Below are 15,662 nucleotides of genomic sequence, written 5' to 3'. Positions count from 1 at the left end.
TTATAGAAAATGTGTGAGTGCAAAAAAATTAAAACCAGCACTAATCACAAAAAGGAAGATTACTTACTTCAGAAATGTCTTAAATAAAGACAGCCTTTTAAACCTACACTAATAACATCAATATATAATTAGAACGAGGACTTCCCTAAGAATGCTCTGCCCAAAAATGCCACTGTGGATGCAGATAGCACAGAAATAGAAAAAATGAAAAAAAGATTTCGTGAAGAAAAAGAGTTTCCTTGTCATTAGTAATACTGTCCGATTTTCACGTTTCTAGGCTTCTGAGGAAAGCATCTTTAGACAGGCCTTTACTAAAATTACTGGTAAGAATAAAAGTATTAATTGTGACAGAAAGCACATCACCCTAACCACTTATACCTAACAGGTGAAAATGGCTCACTCCAAGTGACCCAAATAACTTCGATGTAACAGTTTCTCTGATCCTTTGTAAGGAGTCAATGCCCAATACTGAAAAATACAATTTACTCACTAAAATGTAAAAGGCTTTGCTAAAATGAAGAATACAAATTTCTGCTCTTTAGGCTGTAAAATATTTTCAAAACTGTGCCAATGAGCTTACAAATTATTTTCCAAGGACAGCAAAACCTAATATAAGGGCCAAAAGTCAGTAAAATAATACAGTATAATTTAAAAGATATCCTATCTAATAGAGAATATGCTAATTGACCCTCACGCCTTCACAAAGATGGCAGTGCCCACAGCCAATAAAGAGGGAATACGCTAACTGACTGCCCCGCCCTCAAAGATGGTGGCGCCCACAGCCAATAAGGAGGGAATATGCTACTTGACTGTCACGCCCTCAAAGATGATGGCACCCATAGCCACAAGATGGCTGGCAGGGGAGGGCAGTTGGGGGCAACCAGGCTGGAAGGGGAGGGCAGTTGGGGACAGCAGGGGAGGGCAGTTGGGGGCGATTGGACTAGCAGGGGAGCAGGTAGGCATCAATCAGGCTGGCAGGGGAGTGGTTAGGGGGTGATCAGGCTGGCAGGCAGAAGCAATTAAGGGCAATCAGGCAGGCAGGCAGGCAGGCAGGCAGGCGAGCAGTTGAGAGCCAGCAGTCCCAGATTGGGAGAAGGATGCCCCAGATTGGAGAGGGTGCAGGATGGGCTGAGGGACCCCCCCCCCCCCGCCCCCAGTGCATGAATTTCATGCACCGGGCCTCTAGTTAAACAATATTTAACAAGGTAAGTTTGCCAAATCTACATTACCTGCTTCTAGAACCGTTTCAAAACGGTTACAATATGCTTTCAAATGTTTTCTCCAAGGTGAGAAACTAATGGCCAGAAGTCATTGAAATGCCAAAGCCTAATGAAAAGGTGTTAAAATGTAATAAAAGTGATTTAATATGTCAAGTTGTTTATGACACGTTGCTCCACACAGGAGCTAGTTCAAGTGTAATATACTTACTAACAATTTTTTAATCAGAATCAGAAACACGAAAATACTAAAATAATGTGACTCCAACTTAAAGACACCAATTCAGACATACAAATGACAGGTTTGGACCCCAGGTGCATACAGATATTTTTACCCTGAAACTGGAATTCAAGTTCCACATTAGATACAAAAGAGAAGTTGCTGGCAGTTGTAATGGTCTGACACTGTAACCATAAATAAAAACTTTATACTCGTTCAAGCATTTAAAAACCTGAAGCTCAAATTTAAAGCCATTCATTTCTCAGCAGTCTGCATGCTCTTTTGTTAAAATCGCCTTGAATTAAAATACCAACCTACTTCATAAAAGAGACACCTATTTTTATAATTCTCGTTTTATCAACAAGTCATGCTTCGCAGAGCACAGTGACACACGAAATAGTCTATATTTTGTATCAAGCTTAACAGGAAAATTCAAATAAGAACCCTTTTTTGTTCTTAAAATTAAAAATGGGTTAGATAAGTTTTCCATACAAACTATGAGAAATTTGGTGTAAAACACGTCTCTCCCAAAAGAACGAGTAAACCCCCGTCGGTTGCCTCCCAGTGCATTAACGACCCGCCCGCAGGAGCCTCTGTGTCCCAGGTCCGATACGCACTGGGGAACGCGGGGGTGAGCATGATGCGATGGTGCCCACCGAGGAGCTCATGGCCAAGCGGAGGACACACACAGAAACAAGGAACTGCACTGAACAGAAAGGCAAGTCACCTGAGAGGACAAAGGGAGGCTTTGTAGAGGGCGTAGTGAGCTGAGTCCTGAAAATGATCAGCGAATTTCAAACAAAGGCAAGAGAAATAAGTATATCCAGGCACAGGGAACAGGCGTGCTGTTGCAGAAACATGAAGCAGCACGGCGCGTGGAGGGATCCGAGCCAGATCTGCCGGAGCAGACGGGGCGCGGCACCTGGTGGCCTGGTGGATGTCAGAGGTGAGCGGGGACAGGGAGGCGGGAGTCCGCTGCGGCTTCCGAGGCCGGGCCGAGAAGTGGGGGTGGTTGCTGGTAACTGACAGGGAACGAGCAGCAAAGGTTAGGAAGGGGTGTGTCTGTCTGGAAAGATCTGTTCTAGAAGAAGAGTGTGGGTCCCTGTGAACGTGAGACGTGGAAGTAGGGAGACGAGGTAGAGGATTGTTGCAGGAGAGATGAAGACAGGACGGGTTTCTCAGTAAATAAGGCACAGTACGTAAGCTTTAGTGACCAGAACTGGGGAAGGGAGAGGGGTCAGGTGTGACTCAGAGTTTCCTAGCTGAGGACTGCTAACCCACTAACTAGATGGGGTTGCAATGAACAAAGAGCGGGGAGATAGGAAGCGAGGTAGAAGGGCACTCAAACTATGAAGCGCTATCAGCTATTACTCCACAGGACCACTTCCAGCGAAGTCACCGCTCCCCACCGTGTGTCCAATAAACCATCTGTATCAGCCCAGATTTCTACATCCAAGGAGAGAAGCCACACCATGGGTTACCTCGTAGCAAGCATCTGACTCCAGGCACGTGTAAACGCTCTGCTGCATGGCCAGCATGTCCTGGAGCAGCGTCCTCCAGTGGGACTCACTGACGGGGGGCTGCCTGGGGAATGGAGGAGAAAAAATAATAATGACAAGTCCTGAAATCTCTCCAACGGACCAAGAGCGGAAAAAACAAAACACACATACACACAGAAAACCGGTGCCACCATTCTATAGGCCACACAAGCTCCCAAATAATCAACAGAAACGCATCTCGTGTGAACCTGCAGGAATAATGTTGGGTTGAAGACGGAAAAGCCGGGCAGCTCCGCCTCAGTGCTAGAGATGCTGCCAGGCAGGCTCCCTCATCAGCCGCCTAGACATGAAACTGGAAGAGTGCTACCAGGCAACAGCCCAGGGAAACCCCTGGGAGGGCCTGGGGCCAACCAATGCCCAGTGCGAAAGCGGCTGCATCTAGCAAAGAAAGCACTGGGCCATGGGAGATGGGGTCTCCAATCCCACCTTCCTCACTCTGCAGCCCTCAGCCGGGGTCTGCTTAACTTCCACTACACATGTGGACCTAGAGGCCACCACTGGCCACACGTGGCATCGGTCCAGACGCTGGACCCACAGCACACCAGCAAGGACATCACCAGCAGGGGACATCGGCTGTTCCTCTCTGGGGGAGACCTCACTGCAGTCCACAGAGCAAGTGGGCACAGGATACTGCAGGGGTTGCCTCCCTCCCAGGTGCCAGCCCAGATGCAAGAAGACGGAGCCTCACAGGGTAGTTGCAGGATCCAGCCTTTCTAGCTTGGGAAGAGCTCATGCCCCACAAGAGCCTGTATCTTTTGTAACAGTTCCATAGGCAGAGTTTCCAGGTCCCCTCCAGGACACGCCGGTGACCACACCCAGGTGTCCTAGTTCATTTACAACCCCTCCCGGGCAGAGGCGAGATACCCAGCAGGAAGGTGCTACACCAGCAAGCAGCGAGGCCCACATGAGCCGGGTAATCAGACACCATTTACACTGGTAGCCAGGGTTACAGAGCTAGAGAGTTAACGGTTCAGACTCCCCTGCAGACGAGGAAAGGGCTTTGTTAACAATTTCACCCACAGTCACCTATCAGCTGCATGGTCGTGAGCAAGTCATTTAATATCCCTGAATTTCAGTTGCCTCACTTAGAGCCCATCTCAGAGAGGGACAGGAATGGATGGGAGTAGCTTTGATAAAACATAGGCATTGAAGCAAGATGTCCCTAAGTACTATAAAAACAATCACTTGTGTGGATTTAAATGTTTGTTTCTTAATTTCTCTGAGCTTCAGATTCTCTTTCTGTACACTGGGAGGATTAACTTAAACAAAGATGTGTGAAGACACTCCCCACATTTTTCTGCTATAAAATTATGTTCAATAAATGTGAATGTGAATGAATGAATCTGAAAGTTACAAAAACATTTGGTTTTCTATAGTCACATGCACGGCTACTCGCATGGTCTCGTGGGAGTAGAGTTGCTTTGAAATCCTCTTGCCTCTTTCGATCATTCATCTTTGTGGAATATATATGAGCCTGGAATCATCATTTATCTTTACTTTCTAATCTCGAAATTCTATATGATCATGAATCTCATTGTTTGAAAAGGGCAGGTTTTGTTTTGTGTTGCACTGTGTTTCTCAAATGCCAAATGAATGTTTCTTTTTCACGCATCTTTTCTTTTTTATGCATTGAAAACAGGGCAAACAAACGGTTTGTTTATAATAGCATTGCCATGAGGGGGGGGAGTGTATATGTGGGATCATTCCTATGAGAATTCTAGTCTTCAGGAATTTTTCACCTAAAACTATTAATAAGTATATGCTTTATTTTGCTTATAGCATTTAATATTTATTACATAAAATAAAAAGTTACTTCCTTCCCACATTCAATAAAGCATAAGAGGAAACTTTCCCCCCAGCATACAAATACACAAAACTGATGTACTGGCAAGTCTTCCAGGAAAATCCCTGCAGTGTTCACAACAGTGAGACCCTGGTATGTGAACTTCGTAGGTGGGCCTCCAGGAATTAGAGGCGCTCTCAGATTTGGCTGCGGAGAAGCGGCAAAGGGTTTGATGAAGCGAGTGTCCACCTGGCACCTGAGGATGAAATCAGACTAGGTACCGTCTAGCTGAATTCAAGTTCTCACGGCCCAGCTGTTCTCCTGGAAGCCATCAAGGCTAGGACAGATGGCATTATTGTTTCCTCACACATGGCTGTCCATAAGTACAGGTTCTAATTAAAATAGATTATAGGGCATTATTTACAATGGCCTTCTCAAAACATGTTCAGTAAATAAACACCAGGAGCAGAACTTGAAGGGGTTTGCAAATTAAGAGAGAGATCTCTGCATACAAACACTATGTGTTAGTTACAGCTTTGCAATAGAAGGGCATTTTCCTGGGAGAAAGAGTATTACACTCAAGGTGGTAAAACTTGATCTGTGACAAAGAAATCCACCACCTCTTTAAGGTGAATGAGAGCAGTCTGTGGGTACAGAAGGCACAGCTACTGTAGCATATGTGAAATGATACATTTCAAGTTGACTACTTTGGTTTTTTGTTTGTTTGTTTTTTGGTTTTTTTCTTTTCATTTTTTTTAAATTTATCTTTATTGTTGAAAGTATTACATATGCCCCCTCTTTTTCCCCCATTGATCCCCTCCTCACTCCTACCCCCTCCCCAGGCATTCACTGCACTATTGTCTGTGTCCATGGGTCACGCATATGCATATAAGTTCTCTGGTTAATCTCTTCCCGCGCTCCCACCCCCTTCCCTCTGAGAATCTTCAGTGTGCTGCATGCTTGGCCATCCTACACATTCACAGGAAGCAGACCGCCAGGACAGAAATCACCTTCAGGACATCAGAAGTGCTTGAGGGACTCAACGGAAAGACAGTAGATAATCTACCAGCAACAACAGAGCTTTCCTACTGACGAGTAGCTTCAAACCTGGCATGATCAGAAATAGTGACCATTCGTTTATAGTTGTAAAAAAATCTTAAGACGTAAGATGCCAAACCCTTCTAAATTACTCACTTAGTAATTATTAAGAGAGGGCCACTGCTATGCAAGGTCCCATGTTAGATGTATGTGACTATGACACTTGCCCTGGAGAAGCGTATGACACCTATGTCGATCACTACAGTGCACTGTGGAAAGAGAGAGGTAGGAAGAGAGGCAGACACGAAATCAGGGACGTGCTAGGCAGGAGAGTCCTTGGACAAGCCAAAGCCAACACTGGTGGCATTCCATAAGCAATGTTCACTGTCAATTGAGGCTCTGACTGCAGGAGTCGCCTGGGAGGTATAGGTTTATTCTGCCATCTCATGGCTGGTACTGCTTGAGGGCAGGTATAATGGGTATTAATTCCCTTATAATCCCAGCATAAAAGGCCCAACTTATATGCTGCTGACAAGAAGGGCACTTCAAACGCAAAAACACAAAATAACTAAAAGTGAAAGGCATACCATGCTAATGGGAAGACCTGTGAACCATGCTGTATACCACAAAATATAGCATGCTAACACCAATAAAAAAAGAGGAAAATAAATAAAAAGCACACACATTGGAAAGAAAGACGTAAAGTCATCTCTGTTCATGGGTGATGTGGAAAACTCTGTAGAATCTCCAAAAAAAACCTACTGGAACTACTAAATGAGTCCAGCAAAACTGGAAGACACAAGGTCAACATATCAAAATTCAACTGCATTTCTACACATTAGGAATGAACAATACAAATATGAAATGAAAAACAGTAACACCAAAAATAATATTTAGGAATACACTTAACAAAATAAGTACAAGACTTATACACTGAAAACAGCAGAGATCATTAAAAGAAACTAAAGACGTAAGTAAATGAAAAACATGCTGAGTTCACTGACTGAAAGACTTCATACTAATTTAAGACAGAAACGCTCTCCAAGTGAATCTATAGACTCAACATAATCCCCATCAAAAATCCAAAAGATTGTTTTTTGCAGAAAATGACAAACTTAATTCTAAAATTCATATGTAAACACAAAGACCCCAAAATAAACAAAACAACTAATATTAGCTAATTTTGAGGCCCACTGTATAAATCTACAAAGCTATAAAATTTTACTAGCTATAGAAAATCTTTGTGGGAAAAGTCTCTCAATATGATGTCCAAAGCACAATCAAAAAATAAAAAATGGCCGAAACCGGTTTGGCTCAGTGGATAGAGCGTCGGCCTGCGGACTGAAAGGTCCCAGGTTTGATTCCGGTCAAGGGCATGTACCTGGGTTGCGGGCACATCCCCAGTAGGAGATGTGCAGGAGGCAGCTAATCGATGTTTCTCTTTCATCGTGTTTCTAACTCTCTATCTCTCTCCCTTCCTCTCTGTAAAAAAATCAATAAAATATATATTTAAAAAAATAAAAATAAAAAAATAAAAAATGAATGAACTGGACTTCATCAACATTTTAAAAGTATGCTCGTTAAAAGACACTGATAAAAGAATGAAAAGATAAGGCACAGACAAGAGAAAATCTTTGCAAAGTATATTTAATAAAGGACTTGTATCCTGAACATGTAAGAACTCTCAAAATTAATAAGGAAACAAACAACCTAATTTTAAAAATGACCAAATGGCAATTGAGCACATTATTACTCATTAGAGAAAGCTATTAAAACCAAAAGTAGAGACCACTCCATACACCTATTAGAATAGCTAAAGTTAAGAAGACAAACCATAACAAGTGCTAATGAGGATGTGGAGCGACTGGAACCCTCCCACGAGACTGGTTAGAAGAGAAAATGATACAATTACTGTGGAAGACAGTTTGGCAGGTTTGTTTTTTTTTTTAAGTTAACCATCCACCTACCAAATGATGCTACCATTCCATTCTTATGGATTCATCCAGAAGAAAGAACATGTCCATACAAAGACTGGTGCATGAAATTCATGGCTTATTTGTAAAAGCCTAAGCTCAAAACAACCCAAATGTCTGCCAACAGGTGAATAAACAAAGTGTGATAAATCCATACAATGGAATACTATTCAGCAAGTAAAACTGAATGAATTATTGATCCATGATACAACATAGATGAATCATAAAATAATTATGCTGAGTGACAATGCCCCCCCCCAAAGTGCTTACTGTTGATTCCTTTTACATAAAATCCTAGGAAATGTAAAGTAATATATAGGGACCAAACAGTGGGTGGGTGGCAGCCTGGAGAGGGGATGGAGTGTGATGAAGAGAAGCAGTACGGAGGGAAGTATAAAGGGGCAGGAAAGACAGTTAGGATTTACCCAGATGCTTATTATCTTGAGTGTAATGATGGTTTCATGGGCATATATATCTATCAAAACTTAAATTCTACTCTTTAAATATGCCAATTTATTGTGGGTCATGTATAACTCAATGAAGAAGAAGAAGAAAAAAGCAGCCTTATTTTTAACCATATACAAGCATCAACCAATTTTATTACTCACTTCCGACCGGTGTGCCTGGTCAGTCTAACCATCAGCTTGCGCGCCTCTTCTGCGCTCGACTGAGTGTTTTTAACAAATGAAATTGGCTTCTCAAGGCCATGTTTCTCCAGAAGCTCTGACACGCTGGAAGTGAAAGAAGACTTTTCAAGTCTGGCTACCAAAGTCTAAGCATCTTAAATATATAAGTAGCAGTTAGGTATTTCCTATTAAAAAAACCACACACACACATAGAACAACCCAATTTTATATATTACATTAATTCTCAGAAAAAAGACAAACAAAAAAACTAGTAATTATATATCAAATCATTTTTCCCCTACTGACTTTTACTACAATATGCTTGGAAGAAGTAACAAGCACACAAAAAAGCATAACATATCTTTCTCTCCAAATCCTTTAATATACTTTTCCTGACTCTAAAAGCATCAAGTCAGTAAAATAAGCCAAATTTATCATTTCAATACCCAGCTTTAACTCTTAACAATCCTATTGAGTATTTTTTTACAGGCAAGGCTGCTAAAAAAGCAATAAGCAAAGAATTTCATAGTTGGAAAGCCCCAGAAATATCATAAGACTCAATCTCCCTCCAGAATCCATTCTATAAACATACAAAATATATCAGAGACTTTCTTGGTCTCATATGAACCTTCTTGAGATATTCCATTCCATGACTATCAGCAGGACATACACCGGGAATACCTCGCCAAACCTCACATTTATGCATTAAATACTTCTGGGCTTACAGAGAGACTGGTTAGCATTTAATCACTCTTCACAAAGACAGGTTTCATGGGTCATGTCACCTGCCACGTCAAAACATTTATCACCTATAAGGTGGAACAGGACTAAAAAGTTCTTATTTTAAAAGGTCAGCAATTAAGGTAAACAGTGGAAGGCCAGTATCATCCAGAACCTACAGGATGGTTCTGTTCCCTGGAGGGACTGAGAGTATAAGTGACTATGAGGACCTCCCACAGCTACAACCAGTGACAGAGGGTGAAATAAATTGTTTATGTCACTGTAGATATTTGAGGCAGTTCAGTTTCATTAGGGGACAAAGGCAACCATGAAGATTTGTAAGGAATAAATCTATACTGACTTAACCCAGTGAACTTCAAAATATCTTTATACTAAAGTCCTTTAATTTGAATGAAAATAATTTCTAATTCACAGATTCCAAATTATTATACTTTACTATACATATTACCACAATAAATCAATGTTATTATTTATTTCCTATAATTTCTATAATTACGTATAGGAAGAACAAAGTTTATCATTCCTAAAATTTTATTTTTAATACAAATAGTTAAAAATTATACACAACCATAATTTCATACTTACATAAAAATAAATACTAATAAATATTAGACTTCCTAAATGAAAATTGGGAAATTTCAGTCTCCAAAAGAGACAATTTGATTTTTCGTTTGACAGTAAAAGAATATTACTACAGTTACTTAATGGCACTAGTGCAGTTTGCTATATCTGGATATTCAATCAAATGTATTATCCCAAAAAGTGAAGTTAGGAGAATAATGAACACTGTTTGCTGATAAATGCAGTAATTAGTACAGGAACTAATTTTTTTTGTTGTTTAGCTACAGTGTGCAAAGTACTTTAAATGCTTACTCTAATGTTAATTCCATAACCTCATGAGTTCAACATCAGAGATACAAAACCCTAGGCTCAAAGATCACACCACTGGTAAATGGTCACACCTAGATTTGAACACAGGTCTACCAGTTTTCAAAGCCCATGATCTTATTTACTCTAGCCCAGGCGTGGGCAAACTACGGCCCGCGGGCCGGATCCGGCCCATTTGAAATGAATAAAACTAAAAAAAAAAAAAAAAGACCGTACCCTTTAATGTAATGATGTTTACTTTGAATTTATATTAGTTCACACAAACACTCCATCCATGCTTTTGTTCCGGCCCTCCGGTCCAGTTTAAGAACCCATTGTGGCCCTCGAGTCAAAAAGTTTGCCCACCCTGCTCTAGCCATTTGTAAAACAAGCTAGTGCTATATTTGTTTGAAGACAACTCACTCACAAGAGTCACACATACATTGGTCCAACTGGAAATGACTGCTAAGCATATTTGAAGTGACAGTTCTTAATCAGCACAGAGCCATAGACTGTCACTCTTCTCACCTGAGAATCTGCTCCAGCTGGTCTACCATGTCATGAAGGGCGGTGGTTGCCTCTGTCTTAGGGCTAAAGGATTAAGAAATAAATTACAATTAAATTCCAGTAGTAGTTCTTTAAATAAAGTTCAAAACTCACTTGACTGAAAAAAAAAAAAAGACACGCTGTTTCCTGAACTTAATACGTCACAATTTTCCACAGTCCAGGTGAAATTCCAGGCCTATCTCCTGAACTTGTTCAGCATCTTTCATGCCTCAAGAGACTAAGATAAAACATAACGGAGTAGGACAAAATTCTCTATTTTACATTACCAAGACATGGGCAACTATTTTCTAAAGAACTCTAAGTTCAGTTCTACCAAAAGACACATGCAAAAAAAGAATTATAAACCAATTGTCTTTTTTCTTTAAAGAAGGTAAGGAGGAAACTGTCATTTATTTCTGTTCTTTGAACCAATAAAACAGATAAGAAAGTGGCCCCGCATGATGGCTTCCTCCCGGCCTGTCTACAGCACCTGTGATACCCTGGGAAGCTTCCATCAGGATCCTAAGTTCTTGGTTCTTCTTCATATCATCACTCCCTCTGCAACCACTTCAATATGAAGGAACCAGGGGGAAGCAGGGCCATCAGGAAAAGCAAACCCTTTGTGGGGAAGCACGTGGACAGGGGACTGAGAGAAACATCATCATGAAAAAGTCACACACTGGTGCAAATGTGCCGGTCGGGCAGCCTTCGCATGGCTCTAGCACATACAAGTGAAGGCAGCAATTTGGCAGCTGCTATCAAAGTCCTCTTCCATCCTCTACAGCTGTGTCCCAACCACGGAGGGGACGCTGGCAACAGAGCTGCCGCACTGACCCAACTGGATTCCCACAAGATTGGAGGGTTTTCTTAACAAAGAGACCAAGAGAAGAGAAGCAGTAGGGAGGGAAGTATAAAGGGGCAGGAAAGTATAAAGACGAGATACCCAGAAAAAATAATAATGACAAGTCCTGGAGCCTTTGTCTGGACTTGGACAATTAAAAATGACCTAACTTGAACACAAAAGCCTCATTATTTTGGAAACGATCAATCTGTCCTGATTCTAAATCTACTTGGCAGTTATTTAGTGCAATTTACAAAGATTATACTATCTTTTTGAACCAAATTTTAAGACTTGGACTAGAGTGATAAATTAAGGTATATTACATTTAAAGTCTTTCCAAAAAAAAAGATCATTTGTCAGATCTAACTTCCGTTAACATCCAGGAATAATATTTTTTAAATTATCAGTTAATAGCTCGGTAATAAACATTTGTCTTTGATTGGCAAGAATGTAGTTCTTCCTTTGTGAACTGACATTCACAAACACAATGACAAAAGGTTTCTTTCAGCCAGATGAAGTATGCTGCCTAGGTAAGATGCACAAAAGTTTAATTAAATTTAGTAAGTGATTGTTCATTCTCTAAATGGCAACAGAAAAAGAAAATTGTTTACTATTTGGTAAGTAACAACCACTGAACCACCAAGAAAAAACAACCAATCACTGGGAGAATATAAATTGGCAAACTGGGCACAAAGAGCAAAGAGAATCACGGAAAATATTCTGAAGCCCTATATTTATATTTTCATAGTGAGCTAATGTACAATTACAAGCTATTTTAAATATTATAATTGGGACATACAACCGTTAAGGAAGAAATGTAACAAAAGAGCATCACGTGTTTTTTGTGTGTTTACAAAAGAATAAAAAAATCTGTTAGATCAGAAATCATTCAACTGAAGCTCAAATAGCTTTCAGCCTCATACAGAGAAGAGGCATATTTTAGCCTATATACTCTTTGAAACAAATATACTAACTCCTGAACTGTCATGTCTACAATTTAAAAAGTTATTTTAATATCATCATCCTATTGGCCTCCAGGAGACAGCCAAGCAATGATTCTCTCTCATCACTGAAGCTTCTCTCTCTCCCTCTCCCTTCCTCTCTGAAATCAATAAAAATATATTTAAACAAATAATAATATCCTCATCCTATTGGCACTATGACTATCTCCTCATGGTAGACAAATTACTGTTTAAAAATTAATAGATAAGCTTATGCTTATTTGATCTTACTGAAAAAAGTCAAATACATTTAGTTTTTGAAGATATACGTGTCAGGAAGTCAGGAAGTCAACTTTTACCCAGTTGAGTCAGGGGCAACAAAGGAGGCCTCAAGCTGGCAGAGGCCAAGTCAAGAAGAACAGCATCTATAGTGAGTTCTTGCTTTCAGAAGACAGGATCTCAAGGCTGGGAAAGGTGAGGCAGCCACGGCTGCTCATCTGTCACATGTCTTCCAAACTCCTGACTTTTCCTGCTTCACACATGATTCCAGTGAAAACTTTGAAGGGGGTTATGTCCCTTTGGACTCCCTGGCTTTGGAACTGTAGCACCCATCTCACCACTGTTCTTCTCCAGGACACTGACTTCTCAACGTGAAAAGGCCCGTGACTGGGCATAGCTCACACTCTGCTTAACTTGTTCCTCTTTCCCTGCATGTACTGTAAGCCAGAGTGCAGTTTAAAGGACTGATGAGATTCGGGGAAACAATTTTACTTCCTGCTGTTTCTCACCAGGAGGCACAGGCTGCCAGGGGTCTGACTACCAGTGAAGCTACATTTCAGAGCTTGATGAAAGGTTTATAAAGGTAAATTCCTCAGTGAAATTACACACAAAAAAAATTTATTTTTTAGAAAACCTTTCGCCTGAATTCAGGCATGAAACAAGTATTTCACAGTGGGTTGCAAAACTGGTGATTTCTACCATTCATTTCACACACACACACACACACACACACACACACACACACACACAGGATAAAAGGCAGGGAGAAAAGAAGAGAGAGAAGGGGGAAAAAAGGGCAAAGAGAATAATCAGAGCATGAGGAGGCCTCCACGAATCAATATCTGATTTTTTAAATGAGGAAACTGAGGACCAAGAAGTTAAGTGGCTTGGTTAAAGTCACAAAGGGTTATAAACGGGTCCACTGACTGCATTCCATGCCCTTCCATATGTTGGTATTAACTTCTCCAGACATTAAATTTATAACATTTACTAGATTTGAAGGAGTGATTAAAAGAATGAATGTGTCTGACTTCCAAAAAGAAAATATAAATATGATTGCATACAACTAAATGAAACAAAGGAATGTTGTATAAATTCCCACGTAAATATAAGCCAGTTAAAAATTATGTAAATTCGACATTCTTGTGAAAACGCCACCTGGAAATAAGTTGGAGATACCAAGATGGCGGCATAGGTTAAGGCCGGAGATTGCTGCCTCGAACAACCACTTCAAAAAACAACTAAAACACGGAACAGACATCATCCAGAACCACAGGAAGGCTGGCTGAGTGGAAATTCTACAACTAGGAGGAAAGAGAATATCATACCCAGACTCAGAGGAGGCGCAGTGCTGAAGTGAAATATTAAGGTGCGGAGTGCATGCGGAGTGGGCTGGCAGTGGAGGGCGCGGTTTTTATTTTCAATCGGGAGGGAGTTTCAGACTCTGAGCTCCAGATCCGGGCGATTCTCTAGGGACCCAGACTCAAACGGGAGAAGCGGGACTGTCTGGCTTCGGTCGGAACTCAAAGGCAGCTTTCTCTCTGAGGTTTGGAGCTGTTGCTGGGACTCTGTGAGGCAGAGCCCCTAGGGACAGAACTGAGAGCGGCCATGGCTGCTCGTTCTGGCCCGCCCTGTAGATCCCCTGGGACCCGCCCTGCCCAAGCCCTGCCCAGAGCCATTTGCTGGATAGCCTCAGGCAAACGCTAGATTAGCACCACCCTAGAGATCCAGCACAGAAGCTCTCCCACTGCAGACACAGTGGACTCTCATAGCCAGTTAGCCTGGAGGTCAAATCACCCCCGGTATTGCCGTCAACAATCAAGGCTTAACTACAACAAGACTGCGCACAAAGACCACTAGGGGGTGTACCAAGAAAGCATAAAAAATGCGGAGACAAAGAAACAGGACGCAAATGTCAGAAATGGAAGATATAGAGCTCAAAACCACACTTTTAAGGTCTCTCAAGAACTGTCTAGAAGCTGCCGATAAATGTAGTGAGATCCTCAAGAAATCTAATGAAACCCTCGATGTTGTGATAAAGAACCAACTAGAAATTAAGCATACACTGACTGAAATAAAGAATATTATACAGACACCCAACAGCAGACCAGAGGAGCGCAAGAATCAAGTCAAAGATTCGAAAAGCGAAGAAGCAAAAAACACCCAACTGGAAAAGCAAAATGAAAAAAGAACCCGAAAATACGAAGATAGTGTAAGGAGCCGCTGGGACAGCTTCAAGCGTACCAACATCAGAATTATAGGGGTGCCAGAAGATGAGAGAGAGCAAGATATTGAAAACCTATTTGAAGAAATAATGACAGAAAACTTCCCCTACGTGGTCAAAGAAATAGACTTACAGGTCCAGGAAGCGCAGAGAACCCCAAACAAAAGGAATCCAAAGAGGACCACACCAAGACACATCATCATTAAAATGCCAAGAGCAAAAGACAAAGAGAGAATCTTAAAAGCAGCAAGAGAAAGAAACTCAGTTACCTACAAGGGAATACCCATACGACTGTCAGCTGATTTCTCAACAGAAACTTTGCAGGCCAGAAGGGAATGGCAAGAAATATTCAAAGTGATGAATACCAAGAACCTACAACCAAGGTTACTTTATCCAGCAAAGCTATCTTTCAGAACTGAAGGTCAGATAAAGAGCTTCACAGATAAGGAAAAGCTAAAGGAGTTCATCACCACCAAACCAGTATTATATGAAATGCTGAAAGGTATCCTTTAAGAAGAGGAAGAAGAAGAAAAAGGTAAAGATACAAATTATGAACAACAAACATGCATCTATCAACAAGTGAATCTAAGAATCAAGTGAATAAATAATCTGGTGATCATAATAGAATCAGGGACATAGAAAAGGAATGGACTGACTATTCTTGGGGGGGAAAGGGGTTTGAGAGATTCGGGAAGAGACTGGACAAAAATCGTGCACCTATGGATGAGGACAGTGGGTGGGGAGTGAGGGCAGAGGGTGGGGCGGGAACTGGGAGGAGGGGAGTTATGGGGGGGGGGAAAGAGGAAC

At 41.3% G+C, this 15,662-nt stretch overlaps 1 protein-coding gene across 1 annotated transcript in view; it reads right to left on the bottom strand.

The window, feature by feature from the left end:
- The window catches only part of NBAS (NBAS subunit of NRZ tethering complex), a 203,367-nt gene that overhangs the window by 92,913 nt on the left and 94,792 nt on the right, over positions 1–15,662 (bottom strand). The window contains exons 27-29 of the mRNA XM_059660511.1: positions 10,553–10,615; positions 8,399–8,521; positions 2,919–3,021 (exon numbers count right to left, since the gene is read on the bottom strand). Coding sequence (XP_059516494.1) covers positions 2,919–3,021; positions 8,399–8,521; positions 10,553–10,615 — 289 coding nt within the window. The remainder of the gene's footprint in view (positions 1–2,918; positions 3,022–8,398; positions 8,522–10,552; positions 10,616–15,662) is intronic.

Source organism: Myotis daubentonii, chromosome 12 (genome assembly GCF_963259705.1).
Source record: "Myotis daubentonii chromosome 12, mMyoDau2.1, whole genome shotgun sequence".
Lineage (NCBI taxonomy): Eukaryota > Metazoa > Chordata > Mammalia > Chiroptera > Vespertilionidae > Myotis > Myotis daubentonii.
The sequence above is the reverse complement of the archived record's forward strand: the minus strand, read 5'-3'. Positions and strand labels throughout refer to the sequence as shown.